General features: G+C 35.2%; 2 protein-coding genes across 4 annotated transcripts in view; both read right to left on the bottom strand.

The window, feature by feature from the left end:
- LOC117119100 overlaps nucleotides 1–1,416 on the bottom strand; it is a 10,783-nt gene extending 9,367 nt beyond the window's left edge. Inside the window, exon 1 of one of the 2 annotated variants that reach the window (XM_033263911.1) lies at nucleotides 1,292–1,416. The gene's annotated coding sequence lies outside the window, so the exon portion shown is untranslated. The remainder of the gene's footprint in view (nucleotides 1–1,291) is intronic. The other variant, XM_033263912.1, reaches the window with a different exon arrangement.
- A 4,232-nt stretch (nucleotides 1,417–5,648) lies between these two features.
- LOC117119098 (choline-phosphate cytidylyltransferase A-like) lies at nucleotides 5,649–17,167 on the bottom strand. Of its 2 annotated transcripts, none has more exons than XM_033263908.1 (8): nucleotides 17,038–17,167; nucleotides 15,426–15,523; nucleotides 14,878–14,986; nucleotides 13,683–13,802; nucleotides 13,276–13,427; nucleotides 12,770–12,994; nucleotides 9,954–10,142; nucleotides 5,649–9,361 (listed from the first exon to the last, which is right to left on the bottom strand). In XM_033263908.1, exons 2-8 carry the CDS (start codon nucleotides 15,513–15,515, stop codon nucleotides 9,173–9,175), a joined length of 1,074 nt encoding a protein of 357 aa, XP_033119799.1. In that variant the 5' UTR covers nucleotides 15,516–15,523; nucleotides 17,038–17,167; the 3' UTR covers nucleotides 5,649–9,172. The 2 variants fall into 2 exon arrangements, with proteins under 2 accessions (XP_033119799.1, XP_033119800.1); XM_033263909.1 differs by having other exon boundaries at nucleotides 15,426–15,520; nucleotides 17,038–17,157.
- Between the last annotated feature and the right edge of the window lie 1,891 nt (nucleotides 17,168–19,058).

Below are 19,058 nucleotides of genomic sequence, written 5' to 3' on the forward strand. Positions count from 1 at the left end.
TATATAAACAGCTTATGACATTTTTGCTATTGTATCTTTCTTTTTTGATATTTTTTGTACTTTATATTTTAATGTAATGCCAAATAAAACGAAACTAAACGAAACAAAATAGTATAGGGAACGAATACCATGTATAGACTTCAGAAACACTTTAGGTCGAAATATTGGTTGATTATATATAATATATATTTTGCTGTTGCTGTGTAATGATTTTTTCAACAACTTTTGACAAAACACAGAATTTGCATGATAAAGAATGACCAGTCGCACTGCTGCAACACCGGCGCTCCTCACGCAAATATCCCCATGTGTGTACGTGTTTCATGTGCCGCGCTCACCCAATTTCATTACAGTTAACCTTCGTGAACACCACTTAACCAGCTATTTTAAATTATAATAATAATGCAGTACACAGTGCCGTATCCTGCTATTGGGACAGTTGTGATAGTCCCACACAATTTTTCAATTGTGTCCACAAAGGATGGGTCCACTTTTAAATGGGTCCAGATTTCTCATATTTTGTGTAAAATGGGTCAACTTTTAAGAAAATAGGTCCAGATATCTGATATTTTATGTTAAATTGGTCAATTTTTGAAAAAATGCGTCCAGATTATTCATATTTTTGCGTGAAATGGGGAATTTTTAGGAAATTTGGTCCACATTATTTAAGTTTACACGTAAGTAGCTCCACACTGATAATGTCCCACACTCTTCGGAAATCCTGGCTAAAACATTGGACAGTAGTGGGATGATTAACCAAAGAGCCTCTATGCCTCTAATGTTTGGTGATTGAGCTCTTTGAGATACAGTATTTTGATAGTGAGAAAAAAATAATGATGTAGCCCTATAAAACAATGCCTTACTAAAGCATGGTTGGCAGGTGGCCGATGTATAATGTTTATATATAGGCCTATTAATTGGTCGTTCACAATTAACATTTTCACAAGTGTACAAACAGTACTCTTTTTCGGTACCCCATCCCTCCCCTCTGAAATTGCACACAAAAATATTGATTTTTCAAAAACCATTCTCCATTTGATTGTGAAGTCAACTAATGTACAATTGGTTGCTTAAAAATGAATGGCTACATTATAATTTTACCATTATTTTACATATTGCATGTTATTTTGAATCAACATTTTTATGCATATGTAAAGTGTACAAACTACATCTTTCCCCCTAGCGTACTGTTTGCACACTTCTGAAAATATCGATAATGTTGAACGACCCCTAATATAAGCTAGTAGAGAGATAATATTTAGCTCTCATTTATTAAACTACGCTTACTCACTTCATAGCAACTTGTACCGTACCGTAGTATCTCTCTGTGTTTCACCGCACGTTCTCGTTCTCGGCTTTAGTCGGGAGCGATCCGCGTACTGCTTTTGTAGCACTGATCTAACAGCCACACTGAACGAAAACGGGATTTACATATGTTTACTCTTTAACAAGATGCCCAATTTATTATAATGTTTAATATCCGGTTTAATATCTACTTAAAGTAGAAATGACTACGGATAAGTTGACGGTTGTATGGCCAAAATAATATTTGCAATTTCACACGAGTAGGCTAAATTAAGCCTACTCAGCAGATTAATACAGGCTAATTATTTGTTGTTTGTTAAGACAGCTTGCCGTATTCTCTCACAGAAAACCCTCATTAACTGATGACACGGTTGATACCTTTACTAATAGTGTTTCACATTTTTTATTTTATATTTTATTGCTTGTCATTTTTATACATTATAATATCATTTTCATACATTAATTACCATTATCATTATGTCTATTATAGGCCTAATTATTATTATGGTGGTTGTAGTTTTGTTTTCATGTTGATAAAGAAATGTATTAGTGCCGGATCCAAGAATTCAAAATAGAAGGGGACCGGGAGGTACTTTAACCGGGAGGATCGATTCTATACCACCTCAGTCCCACCATGGTTGAAGTTGACGTAAAAACATCATGTAATTTTGACACTTCTAGATATCCGAAAATTGCACTTTCAGATATAATTTTCTTTATATCTCCATTTAAGAACATTTTTTGAGCAGTTTAGAGGGGGCTCGCGCCGTCTGCCTCCCCTCCCCCTCCTTGATTCTAGTATTTATATTTATATCAAATCAATACCGGGGAATTCGGTCTTCCGGAGTTTCGCCGAACGCTTCATCAGATAGTACGTTTCTGCTCTGATAGTACTGAGTCCTTGTTAGGTCGTAAGTAACGATTCGTTTAAAAAAACTCGTCGTATATCCTACAAAGACATGATGAAGTTTCCGCCCCTATTGATAGGCCTAGGCCTACTTATATCAAATCTCTTATTATAACAGATCGTTAACTTTTGCTAGAAACGACGGTCACCCCCACTCGCTCTATATTTTCAAAATTATTTAAAAAATTCAGAAAACAAAACGAAAAATTATATTCATATATTTAAGTTTTTTAGAGTGCCATTTCAGGCTAGAAGTGAAATAATCATAAATTACTAATGGTCTGGACCCTCCATGTAAAGTGATTATATATGTGCTCCCTCTATTTCAAATTCCTCGCCCACTGATCTCTACTATTACACTGTAGTAGAGCTCAGTGGATCCGCCACTGGGAGAGGCTATAGACTACCATTGTCACTGGGTTCAGAGCAGACAATTGTAAAATAATAAGCAGCCTATGTTTCCGTGTCGAAAGCTGACATGAATAACTATACAAATTGTTTGATATTTTGTCGTCGCCTTCATCTTCGACTATCATTGTATTAGCATCCGCTACCGGTACATCATCATTACAAGCTGACATGAATAACTATACAAATTTTTTGATATTATTTGTCGTCGCCTTCATCTTCGACTATCATTGTATTAGCATCCGCTACCGGTACATCATCATTACCGATATTATTAATAGCAAACGAGTCGGGAAAATCCCCATTATCTAACACTTATTACGTGCTCTGAGCATGAAAGAGCCCCTCTGGAAATATCTGTCTCATTACATCAATCATTTTACTTCAAAGCTCTGTCCAGATTATCAATTTTCTTCGACAAACTACTGCATGCCCATTATATTGTCATGATATGCCTATAAATATGGTCATGATGTGATGTCCATGGATATTTAGGCATGTCACTTTTTTTTTGTCACAAAATTTGATAGTTTGGTTAGCGCATTGGGTGCAATATTTCAATGAGTGTAAAATTAATCCGTATTTCGAACTGGATTTTGGAAAAGATATTGTTTATTAGCACTGTACTTTGAAAAAGTTATCATCGACGCTAAACACGAATTTTGTAAAAAGAATGCTTGCAAATGTACGGTATAAGAACAAATTGTACCATAACGATTACATACGTAGGCCCTAAACCTATCTTTATTTTAAAGGGTGAAAAAATGTTGATTTAACTCATTTGTAGGCCTGATTATTCCAATAGTAACCCCTGGCCAATAAGGTTAGAATAAGAATTATTATAGAACAACTTTTTGAGGTGGGTTAATGCATATTTTTAAGCACAGGTTTACTAATCAGTAAGCCTACATGGTTTCATGACAGGTTTTACAGTACCTATTTTTCATATAAATATGAGAACAGTGTGCTTGAAAGCTAAAGTTGTTTCTGACCTCTGTACTAAACAGTCGTATGTATATTGATGGCAGCATAAATAAATGAACGATTCATAATATGATGTCGTCTGCTACTCCTGTCTAAGGTATGAAATGTCCCTGTGTAACTATCTGGGATAAAACACCGGTTACCTAACAATATTTGTTGTGTGAGAATCGATGACAAAATAAACCAAAACCTGGTTTATGTTTTAGCCACAGAGTATTTAGACCTACTTGCAATCCAGCCCCAGTCCCCAAAGCCCTTTAATCCGGCCCTGAGGATGAGGAGATGGATGTGTACACTTGACCTTTAAAAGGGAACTAGCAAACTGATTTTTAGTTCTAGAGGGGAATTTTGATATGCCATTAATAATATAATCAACCTTAAAATCACTTTTTGGCAATTTCTTTTGGAGTTATAGGCCATTGAATACAATTTAATCCTGACGTCACTGGCGAAAAAGGTAACAAAAGATCGTGTAAATAAAACCGCGTAGGGTATCCGCCGCGTACGATCTTTGTGTGCATGCTGTAACCATAGCTATAATTCTTCTGTTGACAACCGTTGATGCAGTTATAGGCCTATGACTTGATATACAAGTTACAACAACCATGGTTACAGCATGCACGCAAAGATCGCACGCGGCTGATACCCTACGCAGCGCTATTTACACGATCTTTTGTTACTTTTTTCGCCAGTGACGTCACGGTAAAATCGTATATAATGGCCTATAACTTAATAACCAATTATCAAAAAACGATTTTAAGGTTGGTTCTATTATTAATGGCATATCAAAAATCTCATGTAGGACAAAAAATCATTTTGCTAGTTCTCTTTTAAGTCCTTCGAGAATAATGTTCTACAAATTAACCTACTCTCGCACGAGAGCAGCTCAGCTCAATCGGCTAAACTGGTAGTAGCTATTGAGATCTCTAGGTCCCCGGTTCTATTACCATCGCTGCTCCTTCTGTTTCAGCTGGAGGGCTGAAATGCAAGTTAAGATAGCGCACCGTCTTTCGGATGACATATTCAAGCCGTTGGTCCCGTGTACACGTTAACAAACGCAGTACACTATTTGGAAAAAGAGTAGGGGATTGTTTCCCGGTGAACGGCCGAATCACCGGCAGAAGGACCCCACTGGAAGTAAGTCTTTTGTGGGTTATCCTTTGTGGTTTACACCGAATAAATCCATCCAAGCTCCACATTGATTATTTAAAATATATAACAGAACTTTAACAGCTGTGAAGTGTTTGTGGCGCAAATTCGGGAGCGGTGCTTATTTTGAGAGTATTTTATTAAATCATTTACACACACCAACAATATAAAATCACTACCTGTGGATTGTGTTGTTTTATGAAATACATTTTATTATTTTCGAGAAAGAAGATGCTAAGTGAGAAGACATAATATATATAGTGAGAGACCAAAACCACACAGTGATTTGTGTCGTTAACATAACGAGTATTAAATCATCCTCACGCTATAATACAGAGATGTGTATAAGAGAAAGAAATCGAGTATGGGACGCCAATTAAATTAGGTATGGCGCGCACTAAGTGCAATAAAGAGTGAGTAACCTAAAATTAGGGCCTGGAACCCAGGCTACTCAGTCGGCTAAACTGGTAGTAGCTATTGAGATCTCTAGTTCCCCGGTTCTATTACCATCGCTGCTCCTTCTGTTTCAGCTGGAGGGCTGAAATGCAAGTTAAGATAGCGCACCGTCTTTCGGATGACATGTTCAAGCTGATGGTCCCGTGTACACGTTAAAAAACGCAGTACACTATTTGGAAAAAGAGTAGGGCATTGTTTCCCGCGGTCAACGGCCGAATCACCGGCAGAAGGACCCAACTGGAAGTAAGTCTTTTGTGAGTTATCCTTGGTGGTTTACGCCGAATAAATCCATCCAAGCTCCACAATGATTATTTAAAATATAACAGAACTCTAACAGCTGTGAATTGTTTGTGGCGCAAATTCGGGAGCGGTGCTTATTTCGAGAGTATTTTATTAAATCATTTACACAACCCAACAATATAAAATCACTACTTGTGGATTATGTTGTTTCATGAAATACATTTTATTATTTTCGAGAAAGAAGATGCTAAGTGAGAAGACATAATATATATAGTGAGAGACCAAAACCACACAGTGATTTGTGTCGTTAACATAACGAGTATTAAATCATCCTCACGCTATAATACAGTAATACAAAATCACTACTTGTGGCTTGTGTTGTTTTCATGGAATAAACTGTATTATTTTCGAGAAAGAAGATACTTAGAGAGAAGACATATTAATATATTTGATATAACCACATGCTTAGTGAGAGACCAAAAGCACACAGTGGTTGTGTCGTTAACATAAATCTGTGGTGGGTTCATAAAGCAGCACATTGACAATCCAAAACCCATAGAGGGCGTCTTTCATTCGACACAAAATAGACAACACATGCAGTATGCGTTTTGTATTGATGAAAAAAAATTATAGCAACGAAACAGTCAACAATAAATCATCCACAAAAGATGAAATTAAATTAATAAACAATTAATATAAAATAGATTAAAATATATTTTCCATCAAAACAATGACCTCATGGAAGAACAAGTCCTCAGTTAATAATTTTCAATGAAATAAAAATATTATGAAGCTTAAAATTATATAATTATTTTTATTATTACTAAAATATCTCAGATAAATTTCATTTACAACTAACCAAAATAATGGTTATTTTCACTGATATAATATTTTCCTAATTAAATAGAAAAAGTCCCTTTAATCCTGTTTTCTACTAAGCGAACATATTTGGGTGAAGCGATAATATTTAATCGCTTAGTAGAAAACATAACTTCCATTATAGCATAGCCAATACATACTGTATTCTATTAAACTTACAATTGAGCACTATGACTACCACAGTAATACACATCACATATTTCAGAGCAAATTAATATTCATAAATTAAAAGCATCGAAATTTTAAAACAATTGATTATATAGTTAAAAAATACATGTAATTATCGTCCTGGGATACAATATTTTTACCTTTCACTGGGTAATCATCGGTGCTTGGAGTATGCTTTTTACTTTTGTGAATCTATAAGAATCATACAAAACCAAATCTATTAATACACATTTAATTATTCTAAATAAAACACATTACTGTTGATGTGATTTCTTTGCATTTTCATTTGCTGGCATAATGAGTCAAAATGCACTATTTTCCCAATACTGTGATCAAAAATACTATCCTTATTTAAACGACCATTGCTGGATCCTAATCTATTACATAACTACTGTGACTGCCACACTTTCATTAATAAATCCAGTCATTATTTTTAGTTGTTCCAAACACCATAGCTGCACCGAAAAAAATTTAAATCCTCAAGAGAAGATGCATTAGGCGAAAAGTACAATGACAATGGACTTTTCTGGAATGTCAACCAAACTTTTAATAACAAATAACCAATCAAAACAGGGCATCAATCAATGGTTAAGATACCAAATTTAATTATACTGACATTTACAGTGGAGGATCTGAAGTTGCTAGGCAGAGTTAACAGATCTTAAGATGGGGGCCTGGAGAATGCACTTTTTCCCCATGCTCCTTACAAGACATCTTGACTACAGGAATGTTACTTAGTTTCTAATACTTGGTTAGAGGAGCATTTTTTTTTTAAGGGTAGGGGAGGGGTGGGGCTAGCCACCCTAATAACCGCTCTAGATACACTCATCTGTCTTTGCCTTTTACATACTACATACATTTTAGTCTCCTTGGTCAAAGAAAATTATGACTAGAAAAAAAACGCACCATAGATATATTTTTCGGGTTGATCAGGCTTCAGCAACATATTAAAGTAACACATGCTTTGGCTTTATTAGAAACAAAAATTATTATATACTGTACTCAATTTCTTATGTCTATTTTTGCCTTATTAAGGATTGAACACCGGGTTAGCACCACCAAGCTACAAATCTACTTCATCGAGTCTGGTATTGATGAATGTTGAAGGTGTGTAATATATACCAGTTAATACCAACTTAACGTGAGGATGTTCACTGTAGTGTTAGAAATATCTCTGTGAAATTACCATGTTGAGAAAGGCAGTGGGGAAGTGGACTTGATTTTATTTTTTTTTTAAATCATTGTGTTCCAAAGGGTTAAACCCAGGGTTATGGTATTGGTGGGTGAGGACCACCAAGGTACAGCTCTACTCCATCAGGTATTAACGATCAGTGAAGGTGTTTAATATAACAAATTAATGCCAACTTTTCAATTTAATTTGTTGACAATGGTAAGTGTACTTACCACTTCAAGTCCTTCATAAAATTATATTAACTGACTCTGTATGCATACTAACTGGCTGTCCTATAGGTGAACATACTGACCAGGGATTATTGCAGAATTCCTTGGAGGGGGTCCAGAGGGAAAATCCCACAAAAGATATGAGAGAGTCTAACAATTGTATAAAGTCGATAGATTTTTTTTCCTCACCGGCATGGGGGTTTAGGGGGAAGCTCTCCCCAATAGCGGGCCCTGTACACCACTGGTGCCACCTTTGAGGGTTTTGATTGTGAGGTTGTTAAAACAATGTTAATAACGGGTATACTAAATGTTGTGGCAATCCATATAAGAATAATAAATTCTTATAACACAATTATAACAAGGTTAATTGCTGTTTATGCTAGACTATGAGGCAAGTATGGGAATTACTTTAAAATCACTAAAAATTGCACATGTAACTTTCTGACAAACAAATATTGTTGACGCTATAAAGCTGGCCACTCACTGCACCTGATGCAATTCTAAAGACAACGCAATGCTACGATGCTCGCGCAACAGATCGGTATTAACACGTTCACTGCCAGACCTTTTTTGTAAGGTTCCTTCCCGTGTGCCAAAACAAGTTTACATGCACAAACATACTTTTTGGAAATTTTATCTAGTCATATGTCATCAAAATGATGTGTCTAATAAATTGGCGGGAAAATATTAGGGGACGAGTGAACTCGTAGGCGGCACTGTGATAGCACTTTTTATTGACCATGCCAAGTGTGAGTTATCTTGTCCGCTTTTTGCACGGGTTGGTATATATGTTCAAAGGGCGCCCCCACTTGTGCCGCTCAAGTGTACTACCGGCAACATAACACAACAAACATACATACTTCATTTGTACGTTATCTTCTAGGTGTATTTACCCCAAACTACCAGCCGCTGATTCTGTGGTTCTACAATTTATTACAAAGAAGTTACACATGCTAGAATGTTACCTCGATTTTGACGAGTACACTTGTCCCTGGTGCCCTCAGCAACACCTGTCGGTGGGTATACTTGTCGCGGGCAGCCAACGCGTTAAAGATGATCCGTTTAAGCTGCCACTAACTATCAGCAGACGGCACCGCATTGTTACAGGCAGCGGAGTTGGATTCATTATTCATTGACCGACGGTCGTACAACCGACCTACAATGCAGTGAGTGTCCAGCTTACGTGATACTTATATTACCTGACTCTAGTATTAATTTGCTTTCTTTATTGTTTGCTTTGTGACTTAAATTTATTCTATATTAAAATACTCTATATTATGGAAGGTCATCATCACTGTACTCATCTACTTGGATGCTATCTCTATGGTTCACTACTTCATCCTGTTCTTCTTCACCATCATTCTCATCACTGCCGTACGAGGCGGCGGATGATGCACGGGTCGGACTACTGGGTGGGGATATGGCTCGTTGGATGATCGTCCTTCCATCTATGAGAGCTCGATTCTGTGAGAAGAAAATTGCTTGATCAGATTCACATACAGTGTTCAAATTCAAATTATTCATCAACATGAAACATGTAGAAATGATTAGAGCAGTAATTCAAGGGAATAAAACACTTTGAAATAATTAATTAGAAAAAAATAAATTGTGTCGCTGAAGTATAAATGACCAAAATCTTATATTTTATTTATTTTATTATATATTTCATTAATTTATTTTATTTATATATTTTATTTATTTACAATTTATTTGTATATTCTATTTATATATATTATTTATATTTTATTTATTTATTTAGGCACAGAACACATGCACAAAGGATTGTCTATAGCGAATATATCACACACTGTCCTACTTGTAGGTGAAAATCCCTTTCACAAGACCAACATACACACACACATGATGATTTACACAAACTAAATCTTAGGGAATAGAGTTGTTTTAGTCCTGAGAAAAAGTCTTGCAACACTGACTGGAATTGAACCCTGGGATCAGCTATTCGACTCCATTATAATAAATCTATGGTCAAATGTTTTTTTTTTTCTAGTCATATTTTTTTTATAAACAATTATACAGAATGAAAGTCATTACTTACTAGTGCGCCCTCACTCCCAAACAGATCAAGGAAGCTACCGATGATCTCCCTTGATCGCTCATCCCACCTGTTGATAATCTCAAATGATTTGTCTCGTCCTTTGTTCATCAAATCTTTTGACATCGTTTTCACATCTTTCATCTTTTTCTTCGTTTGGTCGAATTTTTCTTGCATGTTGATTTTGGTTTTCTGAGAAAACAAAAGTAGGGTATTTGAATACATTGAGAAATCATCATCATTGAGAAATCATTATCATTGACATTATTATTATTATTATTATTATTACAGTATTATTATTATTATTATTATTATTATTATTCTAATCAATATTATTACTATTATAATTAAATATATTTGTATTATTGTTTTGTGTCTAAAATAAAAAGAATATTAAATTGTTGCAATTGGCACCATACTTTTAATAATAATGTTCATTTTTTTTGTTTTCCTAATTAAGAAATTTTGTGTTGATAATCTAATACTGTACTTTCACTGGTTTACACAAAGCAGAACTATATTTTCTCAGTATCTATACATATTCAGTCCCACATAATTAATTTTCGCAGGTGGGATGCAGTGGTGGAATCTGGGGAGGGGAGGGTGAAGCTGGCCCACCCCCCACCTAAATTTTTCAAAAAAGGAGAAAATAAGACAATTATTTCACATTCAAGTTTAAGAGTTCTATTTCCTGCAACCTAGAGTTTGGTAGTTTAGACCCTCCACTGTGAAAGTCCCTCTCTGGTCTCACACTACTGTAATTCTTTTTTTTGGATCCACCATTGGGATGAAAGGATTTGACATAATATTTTATATTAATATCACATAATATAATAATAACAACAATAATAATAATAATAATAAAAATAAATACAATTTATATAGTGCTTAGAAAGTACTCAAAGTTTATATGTTATATTTGTTGTTATAATAATCGGTATCTTTATTGAGGTCAGGTTCTCACGAGAGTCCTAGTATGCGGATCGGGAGCTAACCGTTAGCACCTGTGTGAGAACGCCTGATCGGTTAGCGTTAACCGGATACTAATGGTTAGCAAGCGCTATCAGTTAGCAAGTTGAGCGCGTTTCTATCATAACCAATCACATGTACGCATTTACAATTTCCAGTTTCCTATTGGTTAGTGATTCAATCATCATACTCTTGGTATCAAGATCAGGATTTGCTCATACTGTATATACGCACAGCGACTAACGGTTAGCAGGACCCGGATCCTGCTAACCGTTAGCTGCCATGTGAGAACGCAACCTATATGTTTTGCATTTAGACAATGTTATAGAGCAGACTCTGATATAATTGTAATTAGTGATCTTCTGCTTCATAAATATAAAGCATGCACATGGTAGAAACATGGAGGTATAAAAATATACCTCCATGATAGAAACAAGGAAGTGAAATTCTGTCATTGTTGAGTGATGTTGTCGTTGAGGCCACAATGATGAACACTCCCTGATAGCCATCTAATCAACATGAATTCAATGACATCAAGTGACCTTTGGACCTCAATTATTTCCTGTGTTATCAAAGACCTGTACTGTGAACAAACATTAATTCATACAAATAATGATAACAATAAATTTTTCTCTTCTGCAAAGTCAAAGACAAGCAATGAACAGACTGGTTTTTTTTTTGGTTTTTTTTTGAAATCCCAAAAATACATCAATTCTTTTAAAATAGGATATAAGAAAACTCTCTTGAACAATGATCAAATTTGCTTTGAACAATCCACACATACATGATTTGTAAAAATAACATTTTTATTGCAAAGAATAGAAACTGCAAACATACGTACTGTGTACACCTTTTTAATTAGCATAGAAAATAATTTATACTTCAATGTTAAAAAACATATTCAGTATTATATAAGTATATAATTTTATTGTCAAGTTTTAGTTCAGGTTGACAGTTAATCTTCAAGGTTATCGTACAGGGAAGAATGTTATCATGCATGCGATACAGGTCATGTGGTTGATTGTTACTTTGGACTTTTTGATTTATGCTGAAAAGCTAACATTGTACATCCATCCAAATTGACAAAGTGGTTGATCCAAGAATTCAAAATAGAGGGAAGTCTGGGGAAGGACTTTCACAGATGGAAGGTTTAGACCACCTTATTCCCAACCACGGTTGAGAATGAGGGATGAACATTTATGGTCATTGCAACTCTAGATGGCTGGAAATTGCACTTTCCAACTTTTACTTTTTCCCCCACATTTTCGTAATTTGCAAGTGGGGGAAGGGGTGACCCTCCCTCCACCTTGAGTTTGCCTATCTCAGTCTTACAAAGGAAATCTATCACCATCTATCAATATATTCAAGGTCAGCATATATGACATCCTTTAATTTTTTCAAGCGTATATAATTGACCAACGTTGTGTTTATTGTTAGGAGTGGCAGAACGAGGACGGTGAATGCGCACATGGACTGTTACAACAAGTACTTGTTCTACAATGCTGGGATATGAGATTACAATGTAAAGTATTTAAGATAATTTAATATTGTATTGTACTGGCAGTCTTGAGATTATGTTATTTCCTTTTGTTTCAACAATAAAGAAATTTGTATTGTCTTTAATATACTAATACAAGGTTTATGCACTTTATAGGATGATGATGAATAACAGCATATGTGGTCTTTATAATTGGCACTGTTTAAAAAATAAAAGTGAATAAAATAGAGAACAGACAATATACACACCATGTATGATGTTGCATAAAATAAATTCTTCTCAAATGAAAAATTCAAAATCATGAAAAAAGAAATTATACATATTCTGATATTATATTTTTAGATCTACTTACATTAAAGAAACTGACATTCAATTCTTTGGCAGTGTACCCTCTGGCAAGATTTCTTCTCACAAACTGGTCATAATTCTTTACTAGTCGTGCTATTATATCCGATGTCGACACCCCCTCCGTTCGCTGGGTTGCTACAAACTTGCCAGCTGCTTTGATATCTTTGTAGACATCATCGATTCCCCCCTTTGCTCCATAAGGTATATCATCATGGGCTACAAAGTCAATCTGTGGAATACAAGGTCAAGGTGATTCACTCTTAGGACTTAAGTAATTCAATTCAGGTGTTATTGTCCAAAAAGAAAATATACAGTGGAAACAATCATTGCATTGGACAAAACAATTATAACAAACATATATAAAAAGGTATAAAATTATATAGGTTATGTTACATTGCATGAAGGGCTATATTTAAAGTAGTAAACTACTGAACTTCATGGACAATGAATGACATTGATTTAAGTTTTTACTGTGGAGAAAAAATCTGACTAATATAATCAAGTACTTACCTTGTGGAGTTCTAGAAAGTCTGGTGTAACTATCCATGGAGCGTCTTCTACAACTTCATCAACATACCGACAGTTCCGCAAACCTTCATAACGTTCCCATTCGTTCATTACAGTTTGTCCTTTCATACAATGTGTTAGTTTATCACTACACACTATGAATAAAAATTAATATATTCTTTTATCGTATATATGATAAATCGTTATTGAATCTTTCTAGTGTAAAAAGTTCTTTTATTTCTTTTATTTTCTATATGAAGAATTGCTTTTTAACTTTTTATCGTTATCGTTGCTATTATAAACAGGCCTTAAACATTTGTTTCTTACACAAAAAACACCATACGATTTCATGTATTACACACTAGGAAGGCAGGGTAAGGAGAATAACAATAAGTTTTTTTTTTTGGTACCTCCAACTATAAGGTAGACTTCAGGTGGAAAGATATTCTTGGCTTGCTCTAGCATTCTGGCATGTCCTGCATGGAAGAGGTCAAAAATCCCATCGGCATATACTCGTACAGGTCTTGGTCCTGGAAAAAATCAAATAAAGAGGGATCTGAAATCCACAATGCACTATATATAAATGTGGTATTATCTTTGTTGTCTTTGTCATGTTTGTTTTCATTCATGTTAATAAGATAAAAAATGAAATTGTCGTCATCTCCTTCCCAATAACATTGCGTTGCCCATTATATATTTTTTTATTTATCATATATTTGTTGTATGATAGTTAAAGCCCATTGTTCACTATGGTAGAAACAATCCAATATGTCAGTTGAGATTATATAAAATAAGTCTATTGTGAGACCAACTCTTGAATGTTGCAATGTTATTTATAACCCAATCTTCAAGAGAGAGGAAGATTTCTTAGAGAAACTGAAAGTACAGCAATGTGGTACTACTGTAAAATGTTTTTGGAGGTCAGGGATCTTCCGTATGAAGACAGACTTACGAGTTATGAATCTCCTAAGATAGCGTTCTGTAGACAGAGAACTGATATGTTACAGACTTTTTAAGATTGTGCGTGTAATTGAAAGGGTTTCTGCTGATTTATTTTTTGAGTTTGATAAAGGCATTATAATTAGGTCACTCATTTATGATCAAACATCAGTACTGTAGAACGCAACTGAGAAGTTGTGCCTATTCATTTAGGTTAGTGCAGCTGTGGAATTCTTTGTCGAATTACAATGTATAAATTCTAACTCAATTAACATGCTTAAGTCTGCAATTGAAGAGAATTTGGCTGACCACTTGCTTAAATTTGCACCCTATGTTAAATTTAAAATATTTTAGCCTGCTTTTTCTAGAGGCTCATAAGTATCGTTTTGCTTAGCGTCTATATACAGGAGGATCAGACGAATCAAAGACAAGTAAACAAGAAAAAAATTATCATTGTTAAAAAAATACAAAAATCTACAATATTTGGGGTCTACAGTACCTAATAGTAGAAAAACATATTTTTGTCAAAAAAAAAAAAAAAAAAAAAGTTGACCCTAGATATTGTTTTTACTCTTGCTTGGTCAGTCCTGCTTTGGTTAAAAAAACACCACATTTTCTAAGCATTATCCCACAAATGTGATATTCCTCATGATTAATATTTCTTACCATGATTTCCTGACCTAGCACTTTCAAGATCGATAGGGTAGAAATCCCATCTTGCTTTCTCTGCTTCTGATTCTGCTGACCCTGCAGTGATGGCCGGTCTACAGCAACTCTATATCAAGCCAAACATAAAGATATTACATAAAAAAATACACATACATATAGAGTGGAACTACAGCTTGGTGAATAAAATGCTTGTTTCCAATGCTATAGCTAAATCCTACTCAGTTATTTTGTCACAAAAAATAAACAATTTGACAATTTTTTATGCCATCACCAACCAGTGGCACATCTAAAGGTTGGGGGAGGGGGGTTAAAAAGCTCACACCCCAAGCTTTCTACTGAAAATTACATCATATCACGTTATTTTTCGAACTAGCGTCCCCTCACTTATTCATCGAGGCGCCCACTCCACCTTTCCTCCCATCAGCCCCCATTTCCAAGACTCCTGTATACGCCAATTCTGTCACCACTTACAAAATTAAATAACTACTATAAAATCAGTTCATGAATCAATCAAACTATCTATAATCAATCAATGTTTTACATACACTTCTATGCGGAACTTTTGCTGGTCTTGGTACCTCATTTTCCTCCACTGTTTTTCGTTTCCTTCTGGTTGCCATAGCTGACGAACTCATTTAGCCTTCTGAAAAAAGAACAAATTAGTCCATCATCCTACTACAGGTCTCCCTCCAATTAAAGACCATTTTAGCCCTTTGATCTCTAATTAGAATAATAAAGATAAAAGTCACTTGTGAAATTGGAACCACAAAAAAGTGGTCTTCAATTGGAGGATGACCTGTACTGAATTCATTTTTGTTAAACATTTCTGTGGCCTTGCAGTACAGTATATTGGAGGTCCAGAGTGTGATTGACCTTGAGGTCAGAGGTATTTAATCCCTTGCTCCCTGTGCATTTTGTTTGTTCTTGGAAAAAGCACTTTAGGCCTACAGTACCCATAGGTTCGAACACTTGCACTGATTACTAGCTTCTACAATGGAAATCTGCTTAGGGAGCCGAGTATGTGTTTGATTATGCGCTTGATAATGACCAGGGTATTAATGTGAAATAGGCCTTGTTGGCATGAAGCTTTAATTATGTCTATATTTTTTATCATATTTCCTTGTTCCAGCTTTATATAGGAATACAAATTTCCACTTTGTTTCAGATTCCTGTTTTGTGAGTGAATTCCCACAAGCCAACTTCATGCAAACAGATTAGAGAAATAGTACAAAAGTAATAATACTTGGTATATTAAAAAAAAAACTGCTTGTTTCTCATTTCAATCAACTCAATATGAAATAAATGAAGGAAGACGACACATTTTTGGCGTTATTAGCATTTGGATAGTTGGCTCAAGGAATTAAAGGGCCTAGCCTAGGCCTAACTTAATTTTTTTTTTACTTGTTCTCTAGGCCTGGTCTTGGCCTAATTTAATATTTTTTTTAATATGATTAGGCTACAACTAGGCATAGGCCGCCTTAATCACCTTTTCATATTTTTAACCAGGAATGAAGGTGCTGATATTTAATAAAAAATAGAATTAGAAAACAATAGTAATAACTAATAGGCTGGGCTCTGATTGTCTTTTCTTGTAATTATGCTTTACGTAAATCCCAAGCAATTCCGTTTTTACTGTGATTTGTGGATATTTTGAAATAAATAAATAAATAAATAGGCCTAGGCTGTAGGCCTATAGAATAGGTAGGACTAGCTAAGTAAGAAGGAAGATGTAAAACATACAAATTGTTTAGGCCATACATACGCTACGTCATCTCCCTGAAGAGAGCAATTCTACAAATTGAGAACGAGAGAAAAGGGAAAAATAACGACCAAGTATTATCGCATTATATTATTAATGCCACGTAGGCTAGGCCCATTTAACTACCTAGGCCAAGGAGGAATACCCCAAGGAGCAAGACTTACTTATCAGCCCTAGGGCCTAGTGTAGTATATTACCGCACAGCATCTTCTGCTGATCGATGACGTGTGTCCTGGAATGAGCAAGAGCCTAGGCCTAGCCAAGCCAGCTTTTCGGATGATCAGAACACATTTCACTTCAGTCGTAAGTCAAAAATATCCAATATGGTAGTATTAGTATTACCATGGTATTACTTAAGCCTAGTAGTACCATAATAATTCATAAACATAAAAGCTTACCTCCTATATCAACCCAGCCTAGCGGTAGATAGGCCCAGAGTGACGATTAACTTCCATCCATCAGGTGATAAAACGCCTCTATCCAATCCAATCCAATCCAAGGCCATGTGGATGGTGAATGATCTCGTCCACTCAGGCTCTTAATTCCGATCGACGACAAAACGCCCTCTATAAGCTGTGGTGGATAAACTTCGTACGTGAGTGGATTTCCCGCATGATTAAAAATCGTAACGGTACTGCTTGGTCTGCAGGAGTTCTTGCTTCGATTCCATTCAAAAGCCTTTTGATGGAGAAAGTGTACTTTTTAGCAAGGTTTGCCTAGGTTCAAACTAACTCCGGCTATACAAAGTTTAGAAGATTTAAAATGTTTTACATTGTTAGGAGGATTGTTACTATGGATGTCCACTTTTATTGATCTTATACACGTAAAATTAATTAAAATTGTTTAGATATTGAAAAATGTATTATATGAAATAATGTAATCGTAAAGTTTATGATAATATTTGATAATATTTAAATAAAGCAAAAATATTGAAATATGTTAAATATACAGACACGATGTATACACAGGCCCAGTTCTAGAGTACAGTTAATATATGTAATTATGTATCGTAGGCTAATGATATATTTATATACATTTATATACGTATTATGCGTAAATGTATTTAGTAAAATAAATTAAAGTTAAACGAAAATATGGAAGAAGCATAAGAAGAAAGAAGAATGGGAAAGAAATTTGTAGCGGCTGAAATATTTACCGAAAATAAACAATAATAATAATAATCTTTTTTTCATTATATTGCATAACGTTTTTGTGAAAACTTGTTGGCACTAATCGTCAGAGGTCAAGGTGCCGGCAGCCTACGTCTTTCATATATTTGACATTGAACACAATGTCGAATATATGAATGGAATGACCTTTCGAAGTTAGACCAAGCCCCAGTCCCCACTATTTTTAATCGTGCGGGAAATCCACTCACATATATGTCTTTGATGTTTTCTCTATAAAAGAGGGCTGAAGAATGAGATAAAATTACCTGATCTTTTTCAAGAGGAGAAAAACCTTGAATTTTGAAGAACTTAAAGGTCATTAAAAAGACTCGGGAAAGCTTATTCCGGCCATCTAGGAATCAAAATTTTCCCGGGGGAGGTCCCCATTAATTTGTTTGACTGAAGAGAAGACAACGTTATATTTACATAGGCCTACCAGACTGAGGAAGGGCTGAAGAACATAGTCATAGTCAAAGCAAACACATCACTACCTATGTTCTCATTTAATAAGAATTACATATATCGAATACTGGGCCTGATGCAGGATTTGGCGGTAGGGGGGTGCGTGCAAATAGGCCTACCTGTAGATGGTCAAAAATGACACTTTTGTATAGTAAAATTCATCATCACATCACCATTATATGGTCAAAAGCAGGGAACAGTACTGTTTCCTGCTTGATGTACATCACAAATGGCTATGTGTGATATACATTACCATAGAAAATAAAACTTAACATTGTCTTTTGATGTATTTACTTTACTTAGGCCTACTTCAAAACTGTGAGTCCATACATCTCTCAGCTCCACCACATTTGGGGCTGAGGTGGTAAAATTTGGAGAAATCCTACGTGGAGATTGCTGGATGACACTCTTATAATATAGTATATTCATCATCATCGATCGAATTCTTAATCGCTGTGATGTACCCTAGAAAATACTACTTCATGTGCCGAAACCCAATCTTATATCTTTGCATGCTTTTCTCATACTTCTCAAATTATAATGAAGGCACGCGCACTCGAGTCGAGTATTATAGGTAATTCAGATGTCTGCGGGCAGAGATACAGGTACCTTGCTATAAAAGAAGATGTCATCTGGCTGTACAGCGCTCTTTCGTTAAAACCTGGGTCATATATGCATTTATGTCAACAATTTTCAAATATCTTCTTGACTCACGAAAAGTGACTTGAGGGGATCAACCCTTCCCCCTTAATAAATATGTGAGGGGACGTTTACAGGGGTGGCACCAG

This window comes from Anneissia japonica, unplaced genomic scaffold, assembly GCF_011630105.1.
Source record: "Anneissia japonica isolate Jap-2015-1 unplaced genomic scaffold, ASM1163010v1 scaffold1792_len1028045_cov167, whole genome shotgun sequence".
NCBI lineage: Eukaryota > Metazoa > Echinodermata > Crinoidea > Comatulida > Comatulidae > Anneissia > Anneissia japonica.

Bases quoted from the DNA above. Each gene is read 5' to 3' on its own strand.
- LOC117119098 (XM_033263908.1), bottom strand. From the start codon at position 15,515: ATGAGTTCGTCAGCTATGGCAACCAGAAGGAAACGAAAAACAGTGGAG. The intron at 13,428-13,682 runs GTACCAAAAAAA...TTTTATTCATAG, and splicing joins AGTCTACCTTATAGTTGGAG to TGTGTAGTGATAAACTAACA. The intron at 9,362-9,953 runs GTAAGTAATGAC...TTCTTCTCACAG, and splicing joins TTGGGAGTGAGGGCGCACTA to AATCGAGCTCTCATAGATGG.